Genomic DNA, 14,593 nt, shown 5'->3' on the forward strand with positions numbered 1-14,593 from the left:
GCGCCACGTGAACCCCTGAATACCACTAAGCGTGAAGATGGGACAAATCTATACGTACTACCGATCGTTACTACGGCAGCTGAACAATCACAACGGTCCGTGTGGTAATTTTTTGCAAGAAATCGTTATCGTTCAACGCTTTCCAAATGCGCGGCGACTTCTGCGCCCTCCCTCGTTCGTCGCTCACCAAAGACGGACCCCGCGTGGAGCGGCGCGATGTCCTGCGGGTTGATGAAGACGCCGCTGTTGTGGAAGCCCGAGCAGGCGACGGCCAGCGAGATGAACAGCAGCGCCCAGGTGTAGCTGCACCAGGGCACCAGGGGCAGCAGCAGCGCCTTGCTCAGCTGGCACAGAGCCTGCACCACGAAAAGTGGGCATCCCTCGAAATAAGTCGGGGCGGGCTCTCCGGTAACCATAACAACCCGATCCTGGGGGTTTTATTGTCCCAGACGAACTAACTCGAGGGGGGGAGGCTCCAAATTACCGTATTCACTCAATCCTTAGGGAGCACTTTTTTGCCAGTAATTTAACTAAATTATGATGCGCGCTCTGGAACGAAGCATAAAACCCAAACTGTGATAGGTACGTAGTGCCCAAATACCCCCTAGCCCCAATTGGCTCCCAATCTCGTGTAGTGACGAGTGACTGCCAGCCCACCATGGCTTGAAAGCAAAGAGTTTTCTTTTGCACAGTGAGAACGAATCTCCATGAAAATCTGGTGAGGCAACAATCAAGGGTATTGCATCTTGCATTCTTTTTTTTCAAGTTTCCAAATCGGGATGCATGTTACGACCCAGGGTACTGCATTTTTTAATTTCTGGCTGTGAAAGATAATTGGGTGTCGTGTTACAATTGAGGGTGCCATAGAACTGACTAAATACGATAATTTTGATCGGCTGGGGTTCTTTTATTTGTGCCTAAATCTGAGTAACCAAGCACTTCTCTTGAGCATGGGCTTTAAAACCTTTGACACACTTCGCTGTGGCAACCTCCTAATGACGAGAGCAGAATGCAAAAACACTTGTGTATTGGCTGTAACTCTGGTGAACGATAAAGAATCTCAGGTGGCGAACAATTACTTGGAGTCCATCATTAGGTGTCTCTCAGCCCCTGTGTTCTCCAACATACCAAATCCAATCACTCAATCAATGAATCAATTTGCGTTAACTCCGATTTGTATATGAGAGCTGTCACAGACAGTTTTTCACTTTGAAACGTCTTCATGTATTTTATTGTGTATGTAAAAGTTTTTTTCTCTTTCAATCAAATTTGGCCACTCAATCAATCAATTAACCAAGAAATGATGGTGCTGGCCTAAACTGGAATTCATGATGGTGTTTCATTGGAACAGCACACTCGCACAATACTGCAGCGTCGAAAAACAGGACAGCAAGAGGAGATGCACGAAGGTGCAGCACTGTACGTTGTTGTCCCATCCCTTCAACTATTTTCTAGCGATGTTAATTTACATTTGCTGGCCAACTAATGGCGGCACCAGTCATTGCTAAAAATGAAGACAAGGTGCTAACTGCACATGCTGGGGCTCGTCTCCTGCACACGGTTTAATGAACGAGAGCCACTTCTACACTTTTACCTGTCGTAAGACAACAGGCAAACTGCACTCCTGCTGCAACGCAGATCAACACCAAAACCATTGCAGGCCTTTCTGAGCAGCCGATCTACCAATTGTGCCAACTAGAAGGCTAACAATGGTAGGATGATAGGGAATTAATGGACAATTCCAGGAGTGCACTCCATTCTGTATTAATCGGGCAACGCTGCGCAAGCTATGCGGGTACTAGCAACGTCATTCAACGTCTCATTCCGTGCGTTTCGAAGGGGAGTTTTTATTTTTATCCGTGACTTTCTTTGTGGAATAACTACTCTGTATATCGCTACTACAACTTGTGGATATAAGGTTCAGGGGAAATCACGCACTACTAGTGCACTTTGGCGTTGCCAGCATTATGCGACGTATATACTACGTAGTATATACGATATACATATTACACTAAGTTCCAGCCGTGAGCGCGTGTGGTGCACTGTGGCTGCTGGTGGCAGAAATGTTTCTCCAGCCTATTTAGTGTTACCCGCTACACATGAGATAAAGTGAAGGACTTATTGCATACACAAACGAGTTCTGTGAAGCCTGAGCTGGCTCGTTCATCTGCAAACTATTTTTCCTCACCAAAGTGAGGGACGTCAGCCTTCCTTCTGTCATTCCGCTGAGAAGGGGATGGTTCAACTTCATGTGACTTCATTCTTTTTTACTTGTCTATCCTTCATTTTTTGTTTTGTAATGATAATGGATCAGTCCTGCTAGTCAGCGTATTTGTGCAGATGCTGATAAAACTTAGTCGACAGTCAGAATGCTGTGGAAGGAGAACAATGGTCATCCACCCAACTGTAGCGCAAAGCTATAAACGCTAATCAGGAGCGGCAGCTAACCAGGAGGCTAGCAGACCTGCAATCTGCTAGCCTCCTGGTTAGCTCCGACAATGGAGTGACCACCCCTGAAAGACGTTGGTCCCGCATTTGCTTTCAGGTCCAGGACGAACGTTTTTTGAACTGTGATGCTTTCTTTCTGAGAAACCTTTTGCTTAGCAGCTTCATGCTACAGCCGGGCAGATGCCAGCTTTTTCTCTTTTGTGAATCTTCCTAGACCTTGTCGGCTTCCGGAGAACTGATTTGCCCCGTTCGAACATTGTCTCGTCCCGTTTGTGTTCTGTTCATTTCCTTGCATTGCTGCTGCATCACAAAGTATAGTGACTTGCAGAACTTTCAGGGATTAATGAATGAATTTCTGCAGCGAAGATGACACACGAATAAGGAAGGTAGCGGATGATGCGAGTGCTTGAATCTGTTTGATAATTACCAATTTTTTACGCAACAAAAAACACTTTTGCTTTAGTTAAGCATCTTCCCTAGCTCTAAAAGTTTTCTAGAGACAAAAAAAGAAAGAAAAACTGATTTCACAGCCCGTAGCCTAGGACTTATTGCATTCCTTTCTCTTCTCTCACACAGAAAACAAAGTCTAGGATGGCCAGAAATCACCCCTACATCAGCAGCATCGTAAAAGATTTGGCACATCCCAAGCTGACGCGAAATTCGCTTACCTCTGATAGTTTGCGCACCTTGGCAATGGGCTGCCCTGAAGGGGAAAAAAAACAACAAAATAAGTACATACATAGAATGTAACGCTAATCACTCGAAGTGTAGAAGAATGCAGAGGTACACTGCAACCTCCACAGTTTTTATTACAGAATAAGCGTTGACTGCATGGCATTTCAGCACCTTACAATGTTGACAAGTGGTGAGATTGGTTATAGCTTGTACAAGCATACAAAGCAGTCTTTTGCCCCAGTATCATGCGCTGCACTGTTCCCTTCAGGAGGACACATGTCCTGCCAGGCTTATCTGGCTTAGTCCGTGTACCTGAAAATCTTGCTAAACTTGCGCATGACCAAGACATGTCACCAGCGATGTGCTTTCATTTTTCTTTTTCATTTGTATTACTGGATCCACACACATTTGCCAGGGAATTATATCCCCTTATGCCAGGTATCATAAAAAAAGAAACGAAAATCAAGAGAAACGTTTGTTGCCTGTTGTATTTGTCACTGTAGACGATGGCGCCTCGCAGATAACAAAAGGAGGGCATGCATGGTCCTGAAGTGAACGGCGTAGGAGAAGGTACTCGCACCGGAGAGTGCTTTGGGCACTTGTACGTAGTGGTGTCAGTGTCACCGCTTCTTGATGCTATAAGGCGCTGACATACTGCGCTGTTGCCGGTCGTGCGACGTCATCAAAGATACAGGAAGCTGGACAGACACTCACAGGAGCTAGTGTGAACAGTAGACCAGTGACTCTCAGCCTCCATTGCCGACTGCCTCGAAAACGTGGCAGGTCATTCACCACTCCCTCAGTATGTCAAGGTGCGCGAAGAAAATGACAGCCATGTGAGAGCCACGAAACTAGAACATGTCATGTTTTCGGTTGCCAGGAATACATGCTCCGTGCCTCGTGACAATTTTTCGAATGATGACGCAATGCTAACGGTGCTATGCTACGTCGGAAGTGCAGGTGCTGAAGCGACACCAAATATAAACATTAAACAAGTTTAGCCTTATAAAGAATTCTTTTAAAGTTCTACTTTGATTATTTCAGAGGTAATAGGTTGATTAATGGAGGAGAATGCGGAGGCAAGAGCTCCATAAAAAAAAATTGCGTTGAAACTACAGCGGCCGTGCAACGGTGCAATGTCGTGGATTTCAAAGTAGCTTTGTTTGCATTCAGGTCATTGTCGCACATAGTGAAGTTATTTAAATCTTGCTAAGTTCATTCTTCGGGTTCTTTAGAGTACAGCATAGCCCATCCTTACCAATAAAAAGAATCAACTAGACCTGAGCAGACGCCGTCAAAATGCATGACGTTACAGCGAGCCGGGGTGGGAACTCGAAGGCAGCGTTGCTTTGGTCTTTCCCTTTTGTGCCTTCGCCGACTTATTGTGTCAACTCTCAGGTTTAGACTACCTTGTGGCTGGCGGTTATCAATGATCCTCACTTTTTAAAATAATTCTCGCCATACTGATACCGTGTGCAAGTGTCACTGCACACAGACCAAACGAACGGCTGCTTAACGAAGCTAATCTGCCAATGATTACCAATATACCGTGGTTTCTCGCACAGCAGTGGCCACCGCACCTTTACGGATGAAGTGGTCCGAGACGGTTCCGCCACCGATGCTGCAGATGGGGATCATGATCCAGGGGACCATGTTGAACACCCACATCTGCAACAGAGGGCCAGCCGCAAGCGTGGTTGTTAGCTGTGCAGAGAGTACTAACAGCTTTTTCTATTAGCATGCAGTGCTAGCACCACAATTTTGACATCAACACTGCAATGACCAAAGACAACTCTGCATTGAAGAAAATTAAAACAAGCTGTTCACCTTCATTTCTTTTTTTTTTTTGCCACGGAGAGTAGATTTGTGCAGAAACACAATGAAAAGTTGTTGGAGTTAAAACCTGAACTAGTATAGCAATTAACTGATAAGTGTTTTTCTAAACTACCTGCAACTCCATCTTTGCTCCGGTCTATAAAAAAAATGCTACAACTTTCCCATGCTTAAAGAAATGATAATATTGAGGTACTGAATTCAGTGTACCACAAATGATGTGTTGGGCTACAGCATCATGGAGGCCATGACATGGTCGTCCAGGTATTCTCAGTTTATCATGGTAACTGAGAGCAAGGAAGTGAGCATCGTTACACGCCCCAAAAGACTAAGCTCTCGGCGCCACATTCTCATGAACAATTTCAACTTGAAATCACAGCCTCTAGGCCCTTTCTACCAACAGTGACCACCGCTATGGCATGGCTTGCGAATATACCCGCGAATATAGCTAATTACGTGAAGCTAATCTTCACTTTTCTGACCTTGCACACGAGAAGAGGGTTTGTGGGGAGCCTTTGCAGAAAAAAAATTATTAGGTTTCACAACAATTTTCAAGAACCAGGCCAAACAAATTAAAAATTAGATTGTTACGATGCCTGACGGCTGGAAAACAAAGCACTTATCTTCAACAATGAGCAAGCTTGTTTTGATTGCGCATGGAATGAAGAAGTGCGTGCTATGCTTTTTTTTTTTCACATAAATTGCCTCCGGCCACACACAGCCAAGATGGCTCCCTGCCACAAAGTTACTAATTAAATTAGGCTGGCTGGACACTTGACTTTCATAAACCTCGTGACCAAATACACAAATAAATTCCACAAAGCTTAGTCAAAAGCAAGATTTAGAGATTTTTAAGGATTCTGGAAAGCTTAAGGGCATTCAAGGCCTTGAACATGGCAATTTCACAGCCAAGGGTGTTTCAAGGGTTTCAAAGACCTTTACGAACGCTGCAAGAACTTTCAAGTGCAATCAAATATCTATCTTCAAGCAAAAAAGAAAAAAATAGAAAGGGTAAACGCACAATAATGATGTGCTTCAACTTTTGTGTGAACACTCAAGTGACTGACAATTAAATGTGATGAGATCGAGGACTTGCCTTTGCGTCGGGAAAGCGTTCGTGGAAGTAAGTGGGCAGCCAGGAGATGAGTATGAAGTAGGAGTTGTTCTCCGTGAAGTGCGCCAACAGTATCACCCTGCATGGGTGCGTTTCGTTGGGTCACGGCAATGGGTCGCAAGCTTTCTGACGATTTACGTACTGACTTATCTTTGTTCTACGGATTGTTTATACGGAACCAAGTGAAACAGGGAACCCTTTCGTAGCCCCTTAATTTTACTGGACGTAGGAGAACTGAAGATTGAGCAAGATTAAAATCACGGCAATCAACACCGTTGTGCACAGTCGACAACAGTGGTTGATGTAGCAGTAGCCGATTACAAGCAAACTGTTCAGTTTGTAGGGTTTCCTACAAAAATTACCAGAGTGAACTATGGTAATGGGATTGTTCTGTTACGATGGGAATGATGGTTAGCACTCGTCTAGCCTCCCTGCTTGTGGCTTCAGATGTTCCTGTAGCTTTGTTTATTACGATCTATCTCTCTAAATTTCGAAGATCTTTCAATACTCAAGAAGGTAATAACTTTCACCTCTCATAATGAATTTTTAAGTTTTACCTGCACTAATAGAGAGTTTTAGAATAGGGGCTCCAATAGTTTCGGGCCTTAAAGAGCTTTGCGGGTGTTAGCGTTGGGGCACGCGGGAGTGAAGAGCTTTAGAATAGGGCTTTGCGTTTGCGGATAGCGTCTTGCGCTGACAGCACCACTACAGCGTCAAAGAAAAGCTATTAGAAATAATTAAATAAAATGTACCATTTTACGATAGGAATAGTAATTTTGACTTATGTGTATTTGCATTTAATTACAATTTATAGGTTATTCTGCAAGCAGCAAACAATTAGTTGTGCTTCGTTTTGAGCAAACGAACTTTATGTGCCTTCACCAGCCAAGCTTAGCCATGTTAGGCCTACGAGCCATAAAATCCGCAATCGAATTCGGAATCAGCGCGGTCTAATGAATCAATTTTCATAACACACGCTAGTTGAGAGAAACCGATAACCATCGTCACTTCTCCCAGCTTGCGAACTTCACGGGTTACCACGAATCGATCCCAGTTTGGGGCTAGGTTAGAGCCGTTGCTTCGATGGGTGCCGCCATGTTTGCTGACGCAAAGCTTTTGGGGCCGCTATTTGGGCTCCCGCTAAATCAGTGAAATAGCGTTCCCAATGCAAAACCCAAATGCGCTTTGCATCTCGCGCATGCGCAGTGGCTTCGACGCTATTTCTTTGCGGCCCCAAAACGTTTGGGGCCCCTATTTTAAAACTCTCTGATAACAAAGATCACCTGTAAAAATTATTGCCTTCTAAGACAGAACAATCAATGCTTGGCTCATGCACATATCGCCACATTTGATGATAAAGTTAAACCTCAATATAATGAAGTCGGTAAAATCGTCAGTTACTTTGTCGTATTGAAATTGTTGAAATAGTGTACAAACACACATTGAGGTTTAAACTACAGAGTGTTTCTATTGACAACAAGTTATAAAAAGTTACAGTTCGTTACATCAACATTTTTGTGGTATTGAAGTTCGTTATATTGAGGTTTACCTGGTAGCATTCACATCACATATGAGAGAAAGGCACGTAGGCATCACGCAGTTCAGTGTAACATCAAGTCTCACGCTTTTATGTCGCAAAATATGTTACTATTAAAAGGCTTCACAGGTCTGAAACCATTTACTACTGAAGAAGCAGAGCAACACGTTCCTGCGACCAGTGGCCGCATCACACCATTTGTGCTAAGGGCCCGAACATAATACGTCACATGCTGGCAGCACTAAGTTGCAAAAGTAATGCTTAATTTGACGTGCCCTTACGTCCATGAGTTGCAGTAGTAACGGCATTCGCAGCTATATTGCAGAGAGAGCACCAGATCAACAGTAGCTGCGCTGCAAGTGGTTTGGCGTGAGCCTTCTACGACCGCACTACTTAACAGCTTTCACAGCAGGTATGAAACAAAGTATAGAGCCAGAGTTCTCTCTAGCAATTTTTGCAGAAAGCTCCACGGTTTGGCCAGCCGGTTTACGCTCACAGCTGCTCTCTCACAAGCAGGTATCGCAGCTGTGCTGTCGATAAACTAAACGCCCGTCCGTGCCCCCCGAGCACCCACCAGAAAGAGGGGCTCCGGAAGTAGGTGAACCAGGGGACCTTGGTGGTCGCCCCCCCGGGGTTCTTGGTGAGCGCCTTGCCTCCGGTGGCCTGTCCCGGCCCTTTCCGGCGGTGCATTAGGAAGGCCACCCCGAAGCACCAGCCGATGCCCAGCATCCCTGCGTCGGAGCGCAACGGGGGAACAGAGCGTGGCTTCATTTCCACAAGCGCAATCCCGATGTCGAAAGTTGCATCATTCCAGACTAATCTGACTATGTTAACGAGCACTTTGTCCAAGCGGGTGAACACGTTCCTGGCAGGCAGGTGTGCCCAACTCGGCCCGACGTTCTCACAGCCCAGCCTCATGGCACCGACGTGAAACCCGTGACTGGATGATGGCTTGGCATGCCAAATCACCCCAACTTTGCAAGATCTGCGTAAACTTATCTAGTAGACAGTTGTAAGAATAGCGTTTGCAAGCAAGCCTTACATACGTATAGAAATAGCATAGTTCTACGCTGCACATGCCCCATATGCTAGTGGGTTTCTGTGACTTACATACACTATGTTAATTCACATTATTTGGAGAGTTTAGACAGCTTTACTACAGTTTAAAGTTGATTTAACGAAGTGATGACGGCGCTCAAATTATTCAGTTAAATGGGGAAGTTCGTAAGATGAAGAGAACAAATTTTCAATCCTTCAAAATCTAAAATTGCAACATAGCAACACGCAAAAGCTGCAGCGGCATTCTGTTTGCCGCTAATCCAGCCATCCGTCGCATAAACCGTGAAATAACGAAAGCAACCACTGCTGTCCCTACTGAGGCAGCGTTGCGTCTGCTGTTCCATGCATGGGCACAGCATGCAGCCTCGTCAAAATAAAGCTAAGGCCGTGACTAGGGCACCGACACTTTTTAATGCGATAGCTTTAGAGCGCACGCTTGTGAAATGTATGACTGTCTTTCAATGTTGTAGCGCGTAGCATTGCGTTACTGTGTGAACTTTTCTCATTTTTTTTCATCTTCTTTCTCATTTTATTCCCTTTACCTCTTTTCCCATAACAGGGTAGCCAGCAGGTACTTGCACTGGCTAACCTCCCTGTCTTTCCTTCCCTTTTGTCTCTCTCTCTCTTTAGAGCACACACTAGAAGAAAAACCCGCCTGTGCCAAAATTAGCAAGAAATTGCCGCTTATTTTTACTCATTTATTTCTGGAAAAGCTTTGTTAAGTCGAGTTCAGCCAAGTTTGTTTTGTTAATTCGGTTCGTTACAGGGCAATACAAGACAAAGACAGACTTTTCTCTTGTCTTGTGTTGCGCTGTAATGAACCTTAGTATGAATCCCAACCAAGTGGCCCAACTTGCCATCTTGATGTAGCTTCCCAACAACTGACTACTTAAAACACCAAAACTGTCAAGATAAAAGAAAAAAAAAAGGGACAGAGTGTCACAAGATTGTGACCGAAAATGAGTCTCAATGTGGCTGCAACGACGCATCCTTGGAACAGAGGCCCAAGCTCACCAGTGGCCTTGAAAACGGAGGGCCAGCCATTGGATGCCATCAGGATTGATCCCAGGCTGCCAAGCAGGAGCAAGCTGCAGAGGGCATAGCACAGTTTGGTTATCCTTCTTAGGTAAGGAAGGCAAAGTTGTTAAATGAAAGCATGCATGCGGAAATGGTGCCGGGAATATAGTCCCATAATTTTATCCTGCTTTGTTTGGAATGGAATAAATAGAAAACGGTTGTTTTATTTACCTATGTCATTTGATAAAGAGGTGTGTTGGTAGATCCTGCACACAATGCAATGTCCTATTTCTTTAGACATTGGCACGTCAAATTTGCATCTTCCATTATGTCTCGGCACCAACACATTGGCATGTTCAAGTGCTTTTCTTTTTTATGAGAAAGAAAAAGCAAGATGGAAAGACAACAACGAATGAATTGATTTATGGTGACACAAGCAGATATACGATTTTTAACAAATTTTTCCGCCCTGAAAATGCCTCAAATATCTTTCGGTAAGCTGAAGAAAGGCCTTAACTGCCACCACAACAAAAAACCTGCTGCCTCCTCTGACCTAGAGCACCACATATGAATAAATATGCAGGTATGCGTTATGTAATTTTATCGAAAAATGGGGTGTCATATGTTTATGTAACAACATATGACAACTAATGCATGTAAGGAATAGGAGATCTTAGCCTATTTCAGAACTGACAACTTTTAACGTAAAAAAACCCCCCGCTATAGTCAAAGCTGAAGAATACTAAATTTTATCGTAAAACTTTTTGTGCAGAAACAAACAGGGACAAAGAATAGGAGCAACACAAGGTCGAGCGCTTTCTAACAATTGGTTTTATTTTTGAAGAACCACCTGCTTAAATACCCACAGATCTGCGCGATCAAGTCAAGCGAGCACGTCTATAGTACATATAACACTTGTGATAAAAAGACATGGACCAAAGCCACCGGGTTGACCAGGTGGCTTTGGTCCACATCTTTTTATCACAAGTGTTATATGTACTATAGACGTGCTCTCTTGACTTGGTCGCGCAGATCTGTGGGTATTATATGCGCTATAGGCGTGATCTGTTGACAAGATCGCACAGATCTGTGGGTACATAAGCAGGTGGTTCTTCAATAACAAAACCAGTTGTTAGAAAGCGCTCGTCCTTGTGTTGCTCCTATTCTTCGTCCCTGTTTGTTTGCGCACAAAAAGCTTCATGATGAATCTCTTCCAACTAGGCCGGCTCGCATTTATACTAAATTTTAGTTAGAAATACTAAATATTGCTCTAGTGCTTAAAGTGTGGATCATTCATTAAAGTAATCTGTAGCTGTTGTTCTGTACGAACACTGTCACCAGGCACGCTCCTCTGTGTTCACAGCTAGAATGGTCTGCGTCACAGACAGAAATGCTATTCGTAAAATTTATTCATAAAATATTCACGCAACAGTGCACAAAAATATGGTTGCCGTTATACACGGGTTCAGTGGAGTGGGTGGCGCTGCTGTGGGAGCGCAGCCAAACAACAGAGCAGGCACACAAAATCTGACTGAAAATCGGTCGGCAACTGTATTTGCATATTTTAATATAGGTTATGTCTTAGATTGCGTGCAAATAAAGAAATCGTAAAACCACTAGTGCTTATATGGCAGCTGCAAACAAGCTCCAAAATTGGAGAATTTTATGACACACACACACACACACATACATACACACACACACGCGCACACACACACGCACGTACACACACTTAAGCTCCTACCCTTACACGTGCATACTTGTTAACAGTTACTAGGGTCTCCTGTTCATGCTCGCTTTCATTCATGCTGATTGGCACCCACAAGTGCTCACACTCATGTTCACACGAACTCGTGATCGCCAGCATTCATGCGCATTCATACGTGCACACGCTCGCGATCACGGTCACCAACTGTATTGTTGGTACTCATGTTAACCAGCACTAGCTGATCTTCCTGCTGACGTCGATTCAAAAACTCAGCATCGCTAATACTTGTTTGTACCTGCATCCAGTCGCACCTTCCATCACTCGCTCACACTCGCCCCACATCTGTGAAATCAGTGTGCAGTGAGTGTGAGATGGCGTGCTCACGAGCGAGCATGCCGAACTATGCCCACTTACCACCGAACAAGCAGAGTGACCTGTTTTAGTGGCCAGTTGCTGCACCGCACTGCTTGCACTCGCAATTAGAACATGGTAGTATGTTGCACATTGCATGCACGAAGGCGTACAAATAATTTGATATTTCATGTAACCTTGCCTCCATTAGTAGCAGTCGTAATATATGGAGGAGTTATTCCGTAGAAGGCATTGCAGATAAAACAAGAATAGACCTTTCTCGTAAATGTAAGTTAGCTTCCCTGTGAGGCAGTTTGTCAGGCACGTGGCAGCGTAGTCATTCTCGCAAAAAAAAAAAAGCATGTGCAAACGGCATGTACAAGCACACTTTGCTTGTATATATCATGACGTAAAAAACGTAGACGTGGCTCCTGTGACAAAACCATGCGCAAAATGACAAGCCCCCAGCATGCACAGCTAGCACTTTATTGTCACCTGAACGATGACTGGTGCCGGCATTAGTGGGGCCAATGCGAAGTGCAAAGGAGCGCACTCGGGTTTATCATGAAAAGGGTTTATTGCACTGAGGAAAACGTGCACAGTGAGTTCTGTTACTGGAATAGTACTCGCATAGCTTGGGCAGCGGTTGCCTGCCTGCCAAGTACGAAATGCTGTATGTTCCCTCGTCTTCAATGTTTCCACGTCACGGTCCTCACGTTACTTTATGCCAGAGCAATGTAGGAACATTTCCAAGGAAAGCAACCGATCTCCCTCGTTGAAAAAAAATGCTGGACCGGGGCTTCACAACATGTGATTTTGCAGCAAATTGTGGCGCTTTAGATTAAAAGGAATATGCTTGCACTCAAATTCAATAAAACTGCCACTGACGTTTCGCAATTCTCGTGACTGTTGAAGAAATATTTAGGCAATTTCCACGCGGGTACCCAGGGCGACTGCTGAAAGTAGCAAGAAGGGTTTCCGGCAGAAACCGACGACAAGGACAGAAGGGAAGACCACACTGCTGGACTGGCAAGTGAACGTTTAATGTTTGTTCTGACACTTTTCATACAAACATGAATGTTCAGTTGTTAGTACAGCGGCGGGTGATTTTCTCCTCTGTCGTTGTCACTACTGTCTGCTGGAAACCCTCCGCTTGCTACGTGCCACCAACAAGCTCTGGCAAACACTATTCTTGACTTCTGAACATGTGCAAGGTTGCTAGCTTTGCATCACCCTGCAACCTGAATTCTCGAGTGATCACTTTCGGGGACACTTTGACTTTTGTGTGACCCGGCGTCCAGCATAACGGCTCACTGGAGTAGCACAACATTCTGCCCGTTGGCTTGGCCAATCGCCACCCGCGCAAAGCGATTGCTCAACAGTTCCGTTCTTGGAGAAAAACAGAGTGACAACCTGCCAAACAGAGACGACACCTCACTCACCCGCACGATGGTCCCGCAGCCACGACGCTGGTGAAGATTGTGCGGTCCTGTTGCCGTAGCATGCTAACGATAATACTAGACATGGCCGGGAAGTGGAGCCCTGCATAGAAGAACACAGCAGGTCTAGCAAATCGCAGCTCAGGTGCACGGCCATCCATGCAACCCTGAATTCAGCTATGAACTCACACACATACACACACACGCGCGCGCGTGCGTGCACACACGCGCACATATGCACATACACACACTTTTTATGTTTAGGCACGTTCCAACGAATGCCATCGCCGGCATGTCCACATAATGTCCTTTCATGCTGCCCTACACAGACTGATGATCACAGCCCAATCCAGTGAAAAACCAGTGTAACATACCAGTGAAAATTAGAACGAAAAGAAATGGTCACATCGCCATGACAACTGGCTGACAGTTCGCTTGCTTATTGTGCACAGGATTGGCATGAATGTTTCGGCCTTGTCAGTGGCCAGGGTGCTGTTGTCTTCTGTGCGTAGTGCTGGCATAGTGTGATGGCTTCGCGAGTGGCAAAAAGCGACGGAGGTGCTAATGGTAATTCGTGGGATATGTTTGAATAGCGCGCCAAAAATGTCTTTTTTGTAGCACTTAAAATGAACTTCGGTGAGTTCGCTGTTACGAACTTTGTACCGCTGCACCACGATTACGGCTTTGTGGTCCCGTAGCGCTCGTCACCCGTTTCGTGACAGAGCGTTGGTAGCGAAGACTCCGAGCCTGGCGTCGATGAGAATAACAAAAGGGACTTTATACATTATATACAGGTTATCGTACAGGACATGAACGGGTCGGCACTGGGGCCGAGTGCTCACAACAAATGCGACTGTTCTCGCACGGCGACGTCTGGCGAAAACGCGTGACACATCTCACCCCAGTCGGGAGCGACACTGTCTCCCGGTGGGTCGGTGGATCCTGTTTTTCAGGCAGCGCGTCGCTGCTTTTATAATCCCCGAGGAACCATTGTCACTCAAATGGCCCAATACAAAGTCAGCACACGACGGTCGTCCGAGGGGTCCAACCAGCGACCGCGCTGGCCACCCGGTTCAAAGTTCGCGCGCGCGGAGACCTCCAGGCAAAGGGAGGTGCGGCGCCGGGCTGTCTGGCACACGCCGACACGTCCGAACACGCTGCTCGCCGAGGCTTCTCCCGCAGGACACCGCTGCCTGACGGCTCAGCATCTTGCCTTTTCAAGGGAGAATTTGGGCGCTCGCAGGATAAATTCTGCATCTTGCAGATTCGGAATCCGGGCTTGTGGTAATGGCACAACATCGCACAAAATCATGCGCTGACAATGAGTATTTCACGAGGGAAATCAGTCATGCCATTTTATTCGTTGCACTAAAGAGAGGCGTGCAATAAACGACGCCAGGAAAGCAGACATT

The 14,593-nt window shown here is 45.5% G+C and overlaps 1 protein-coding gene across 1 annotated transcript in view; it reads right to left on the reverse strand.

Moving 5' to 3' along the window:
- MFS18 (major facilitator superfamily transporter 18) overlaps positions 1–14,593 on the reverse strand; it is a 28,197-nt gene that overhangs the window by 6,679 nt on the left and 6,925 nt on the right. Inside the window, exons 4-10 of the mRNA XM_065434787.2 lie at positions 13,185–13,284; positions 9,681–9,754; positions 8,182–8,338; positions 6,053–6,149; positions 4,704–4,791; positions 3,117–3,151; positions 188–356 (exon numbers count right to left, since the gene is read on the reverse strand). Coding sequence (XP_065290859.1) covers positions 188–356; positions 3,117–3,151; positions 4,704–4,791; positions 6,053–6,149; positions 8,182–8,338; positions 9,681–9,754; positions 13,185–13,284 — 720 coding nt within the window. The remainder of the gene's footprint in view (positions 1–187; positions 357–3,116; positions 3,152–4,703; positions 4,792–6,052; positions 6,150–8,181; positions 8,339–9,680; positions 9,755–13,184; positions 13,285–14,593) is intronic.

Source organism: Dermacentor albipictus, chromosome 10 (genome assembly GCF_038994185.2).
Source record: "Dermacentor albipictus isolate Rhodes 1998 colony chromosome 10, USDA_Dalb.pri_finalv2, whole genome shotgun sequence".
In the NCBI taxonomy this organism is placed as follows: Eukaryota; Metazoa; Arthropoda; class Arachnida; order Ixodida; family Ixodidae; genus Dermacentor; species Dermacentor albipictus.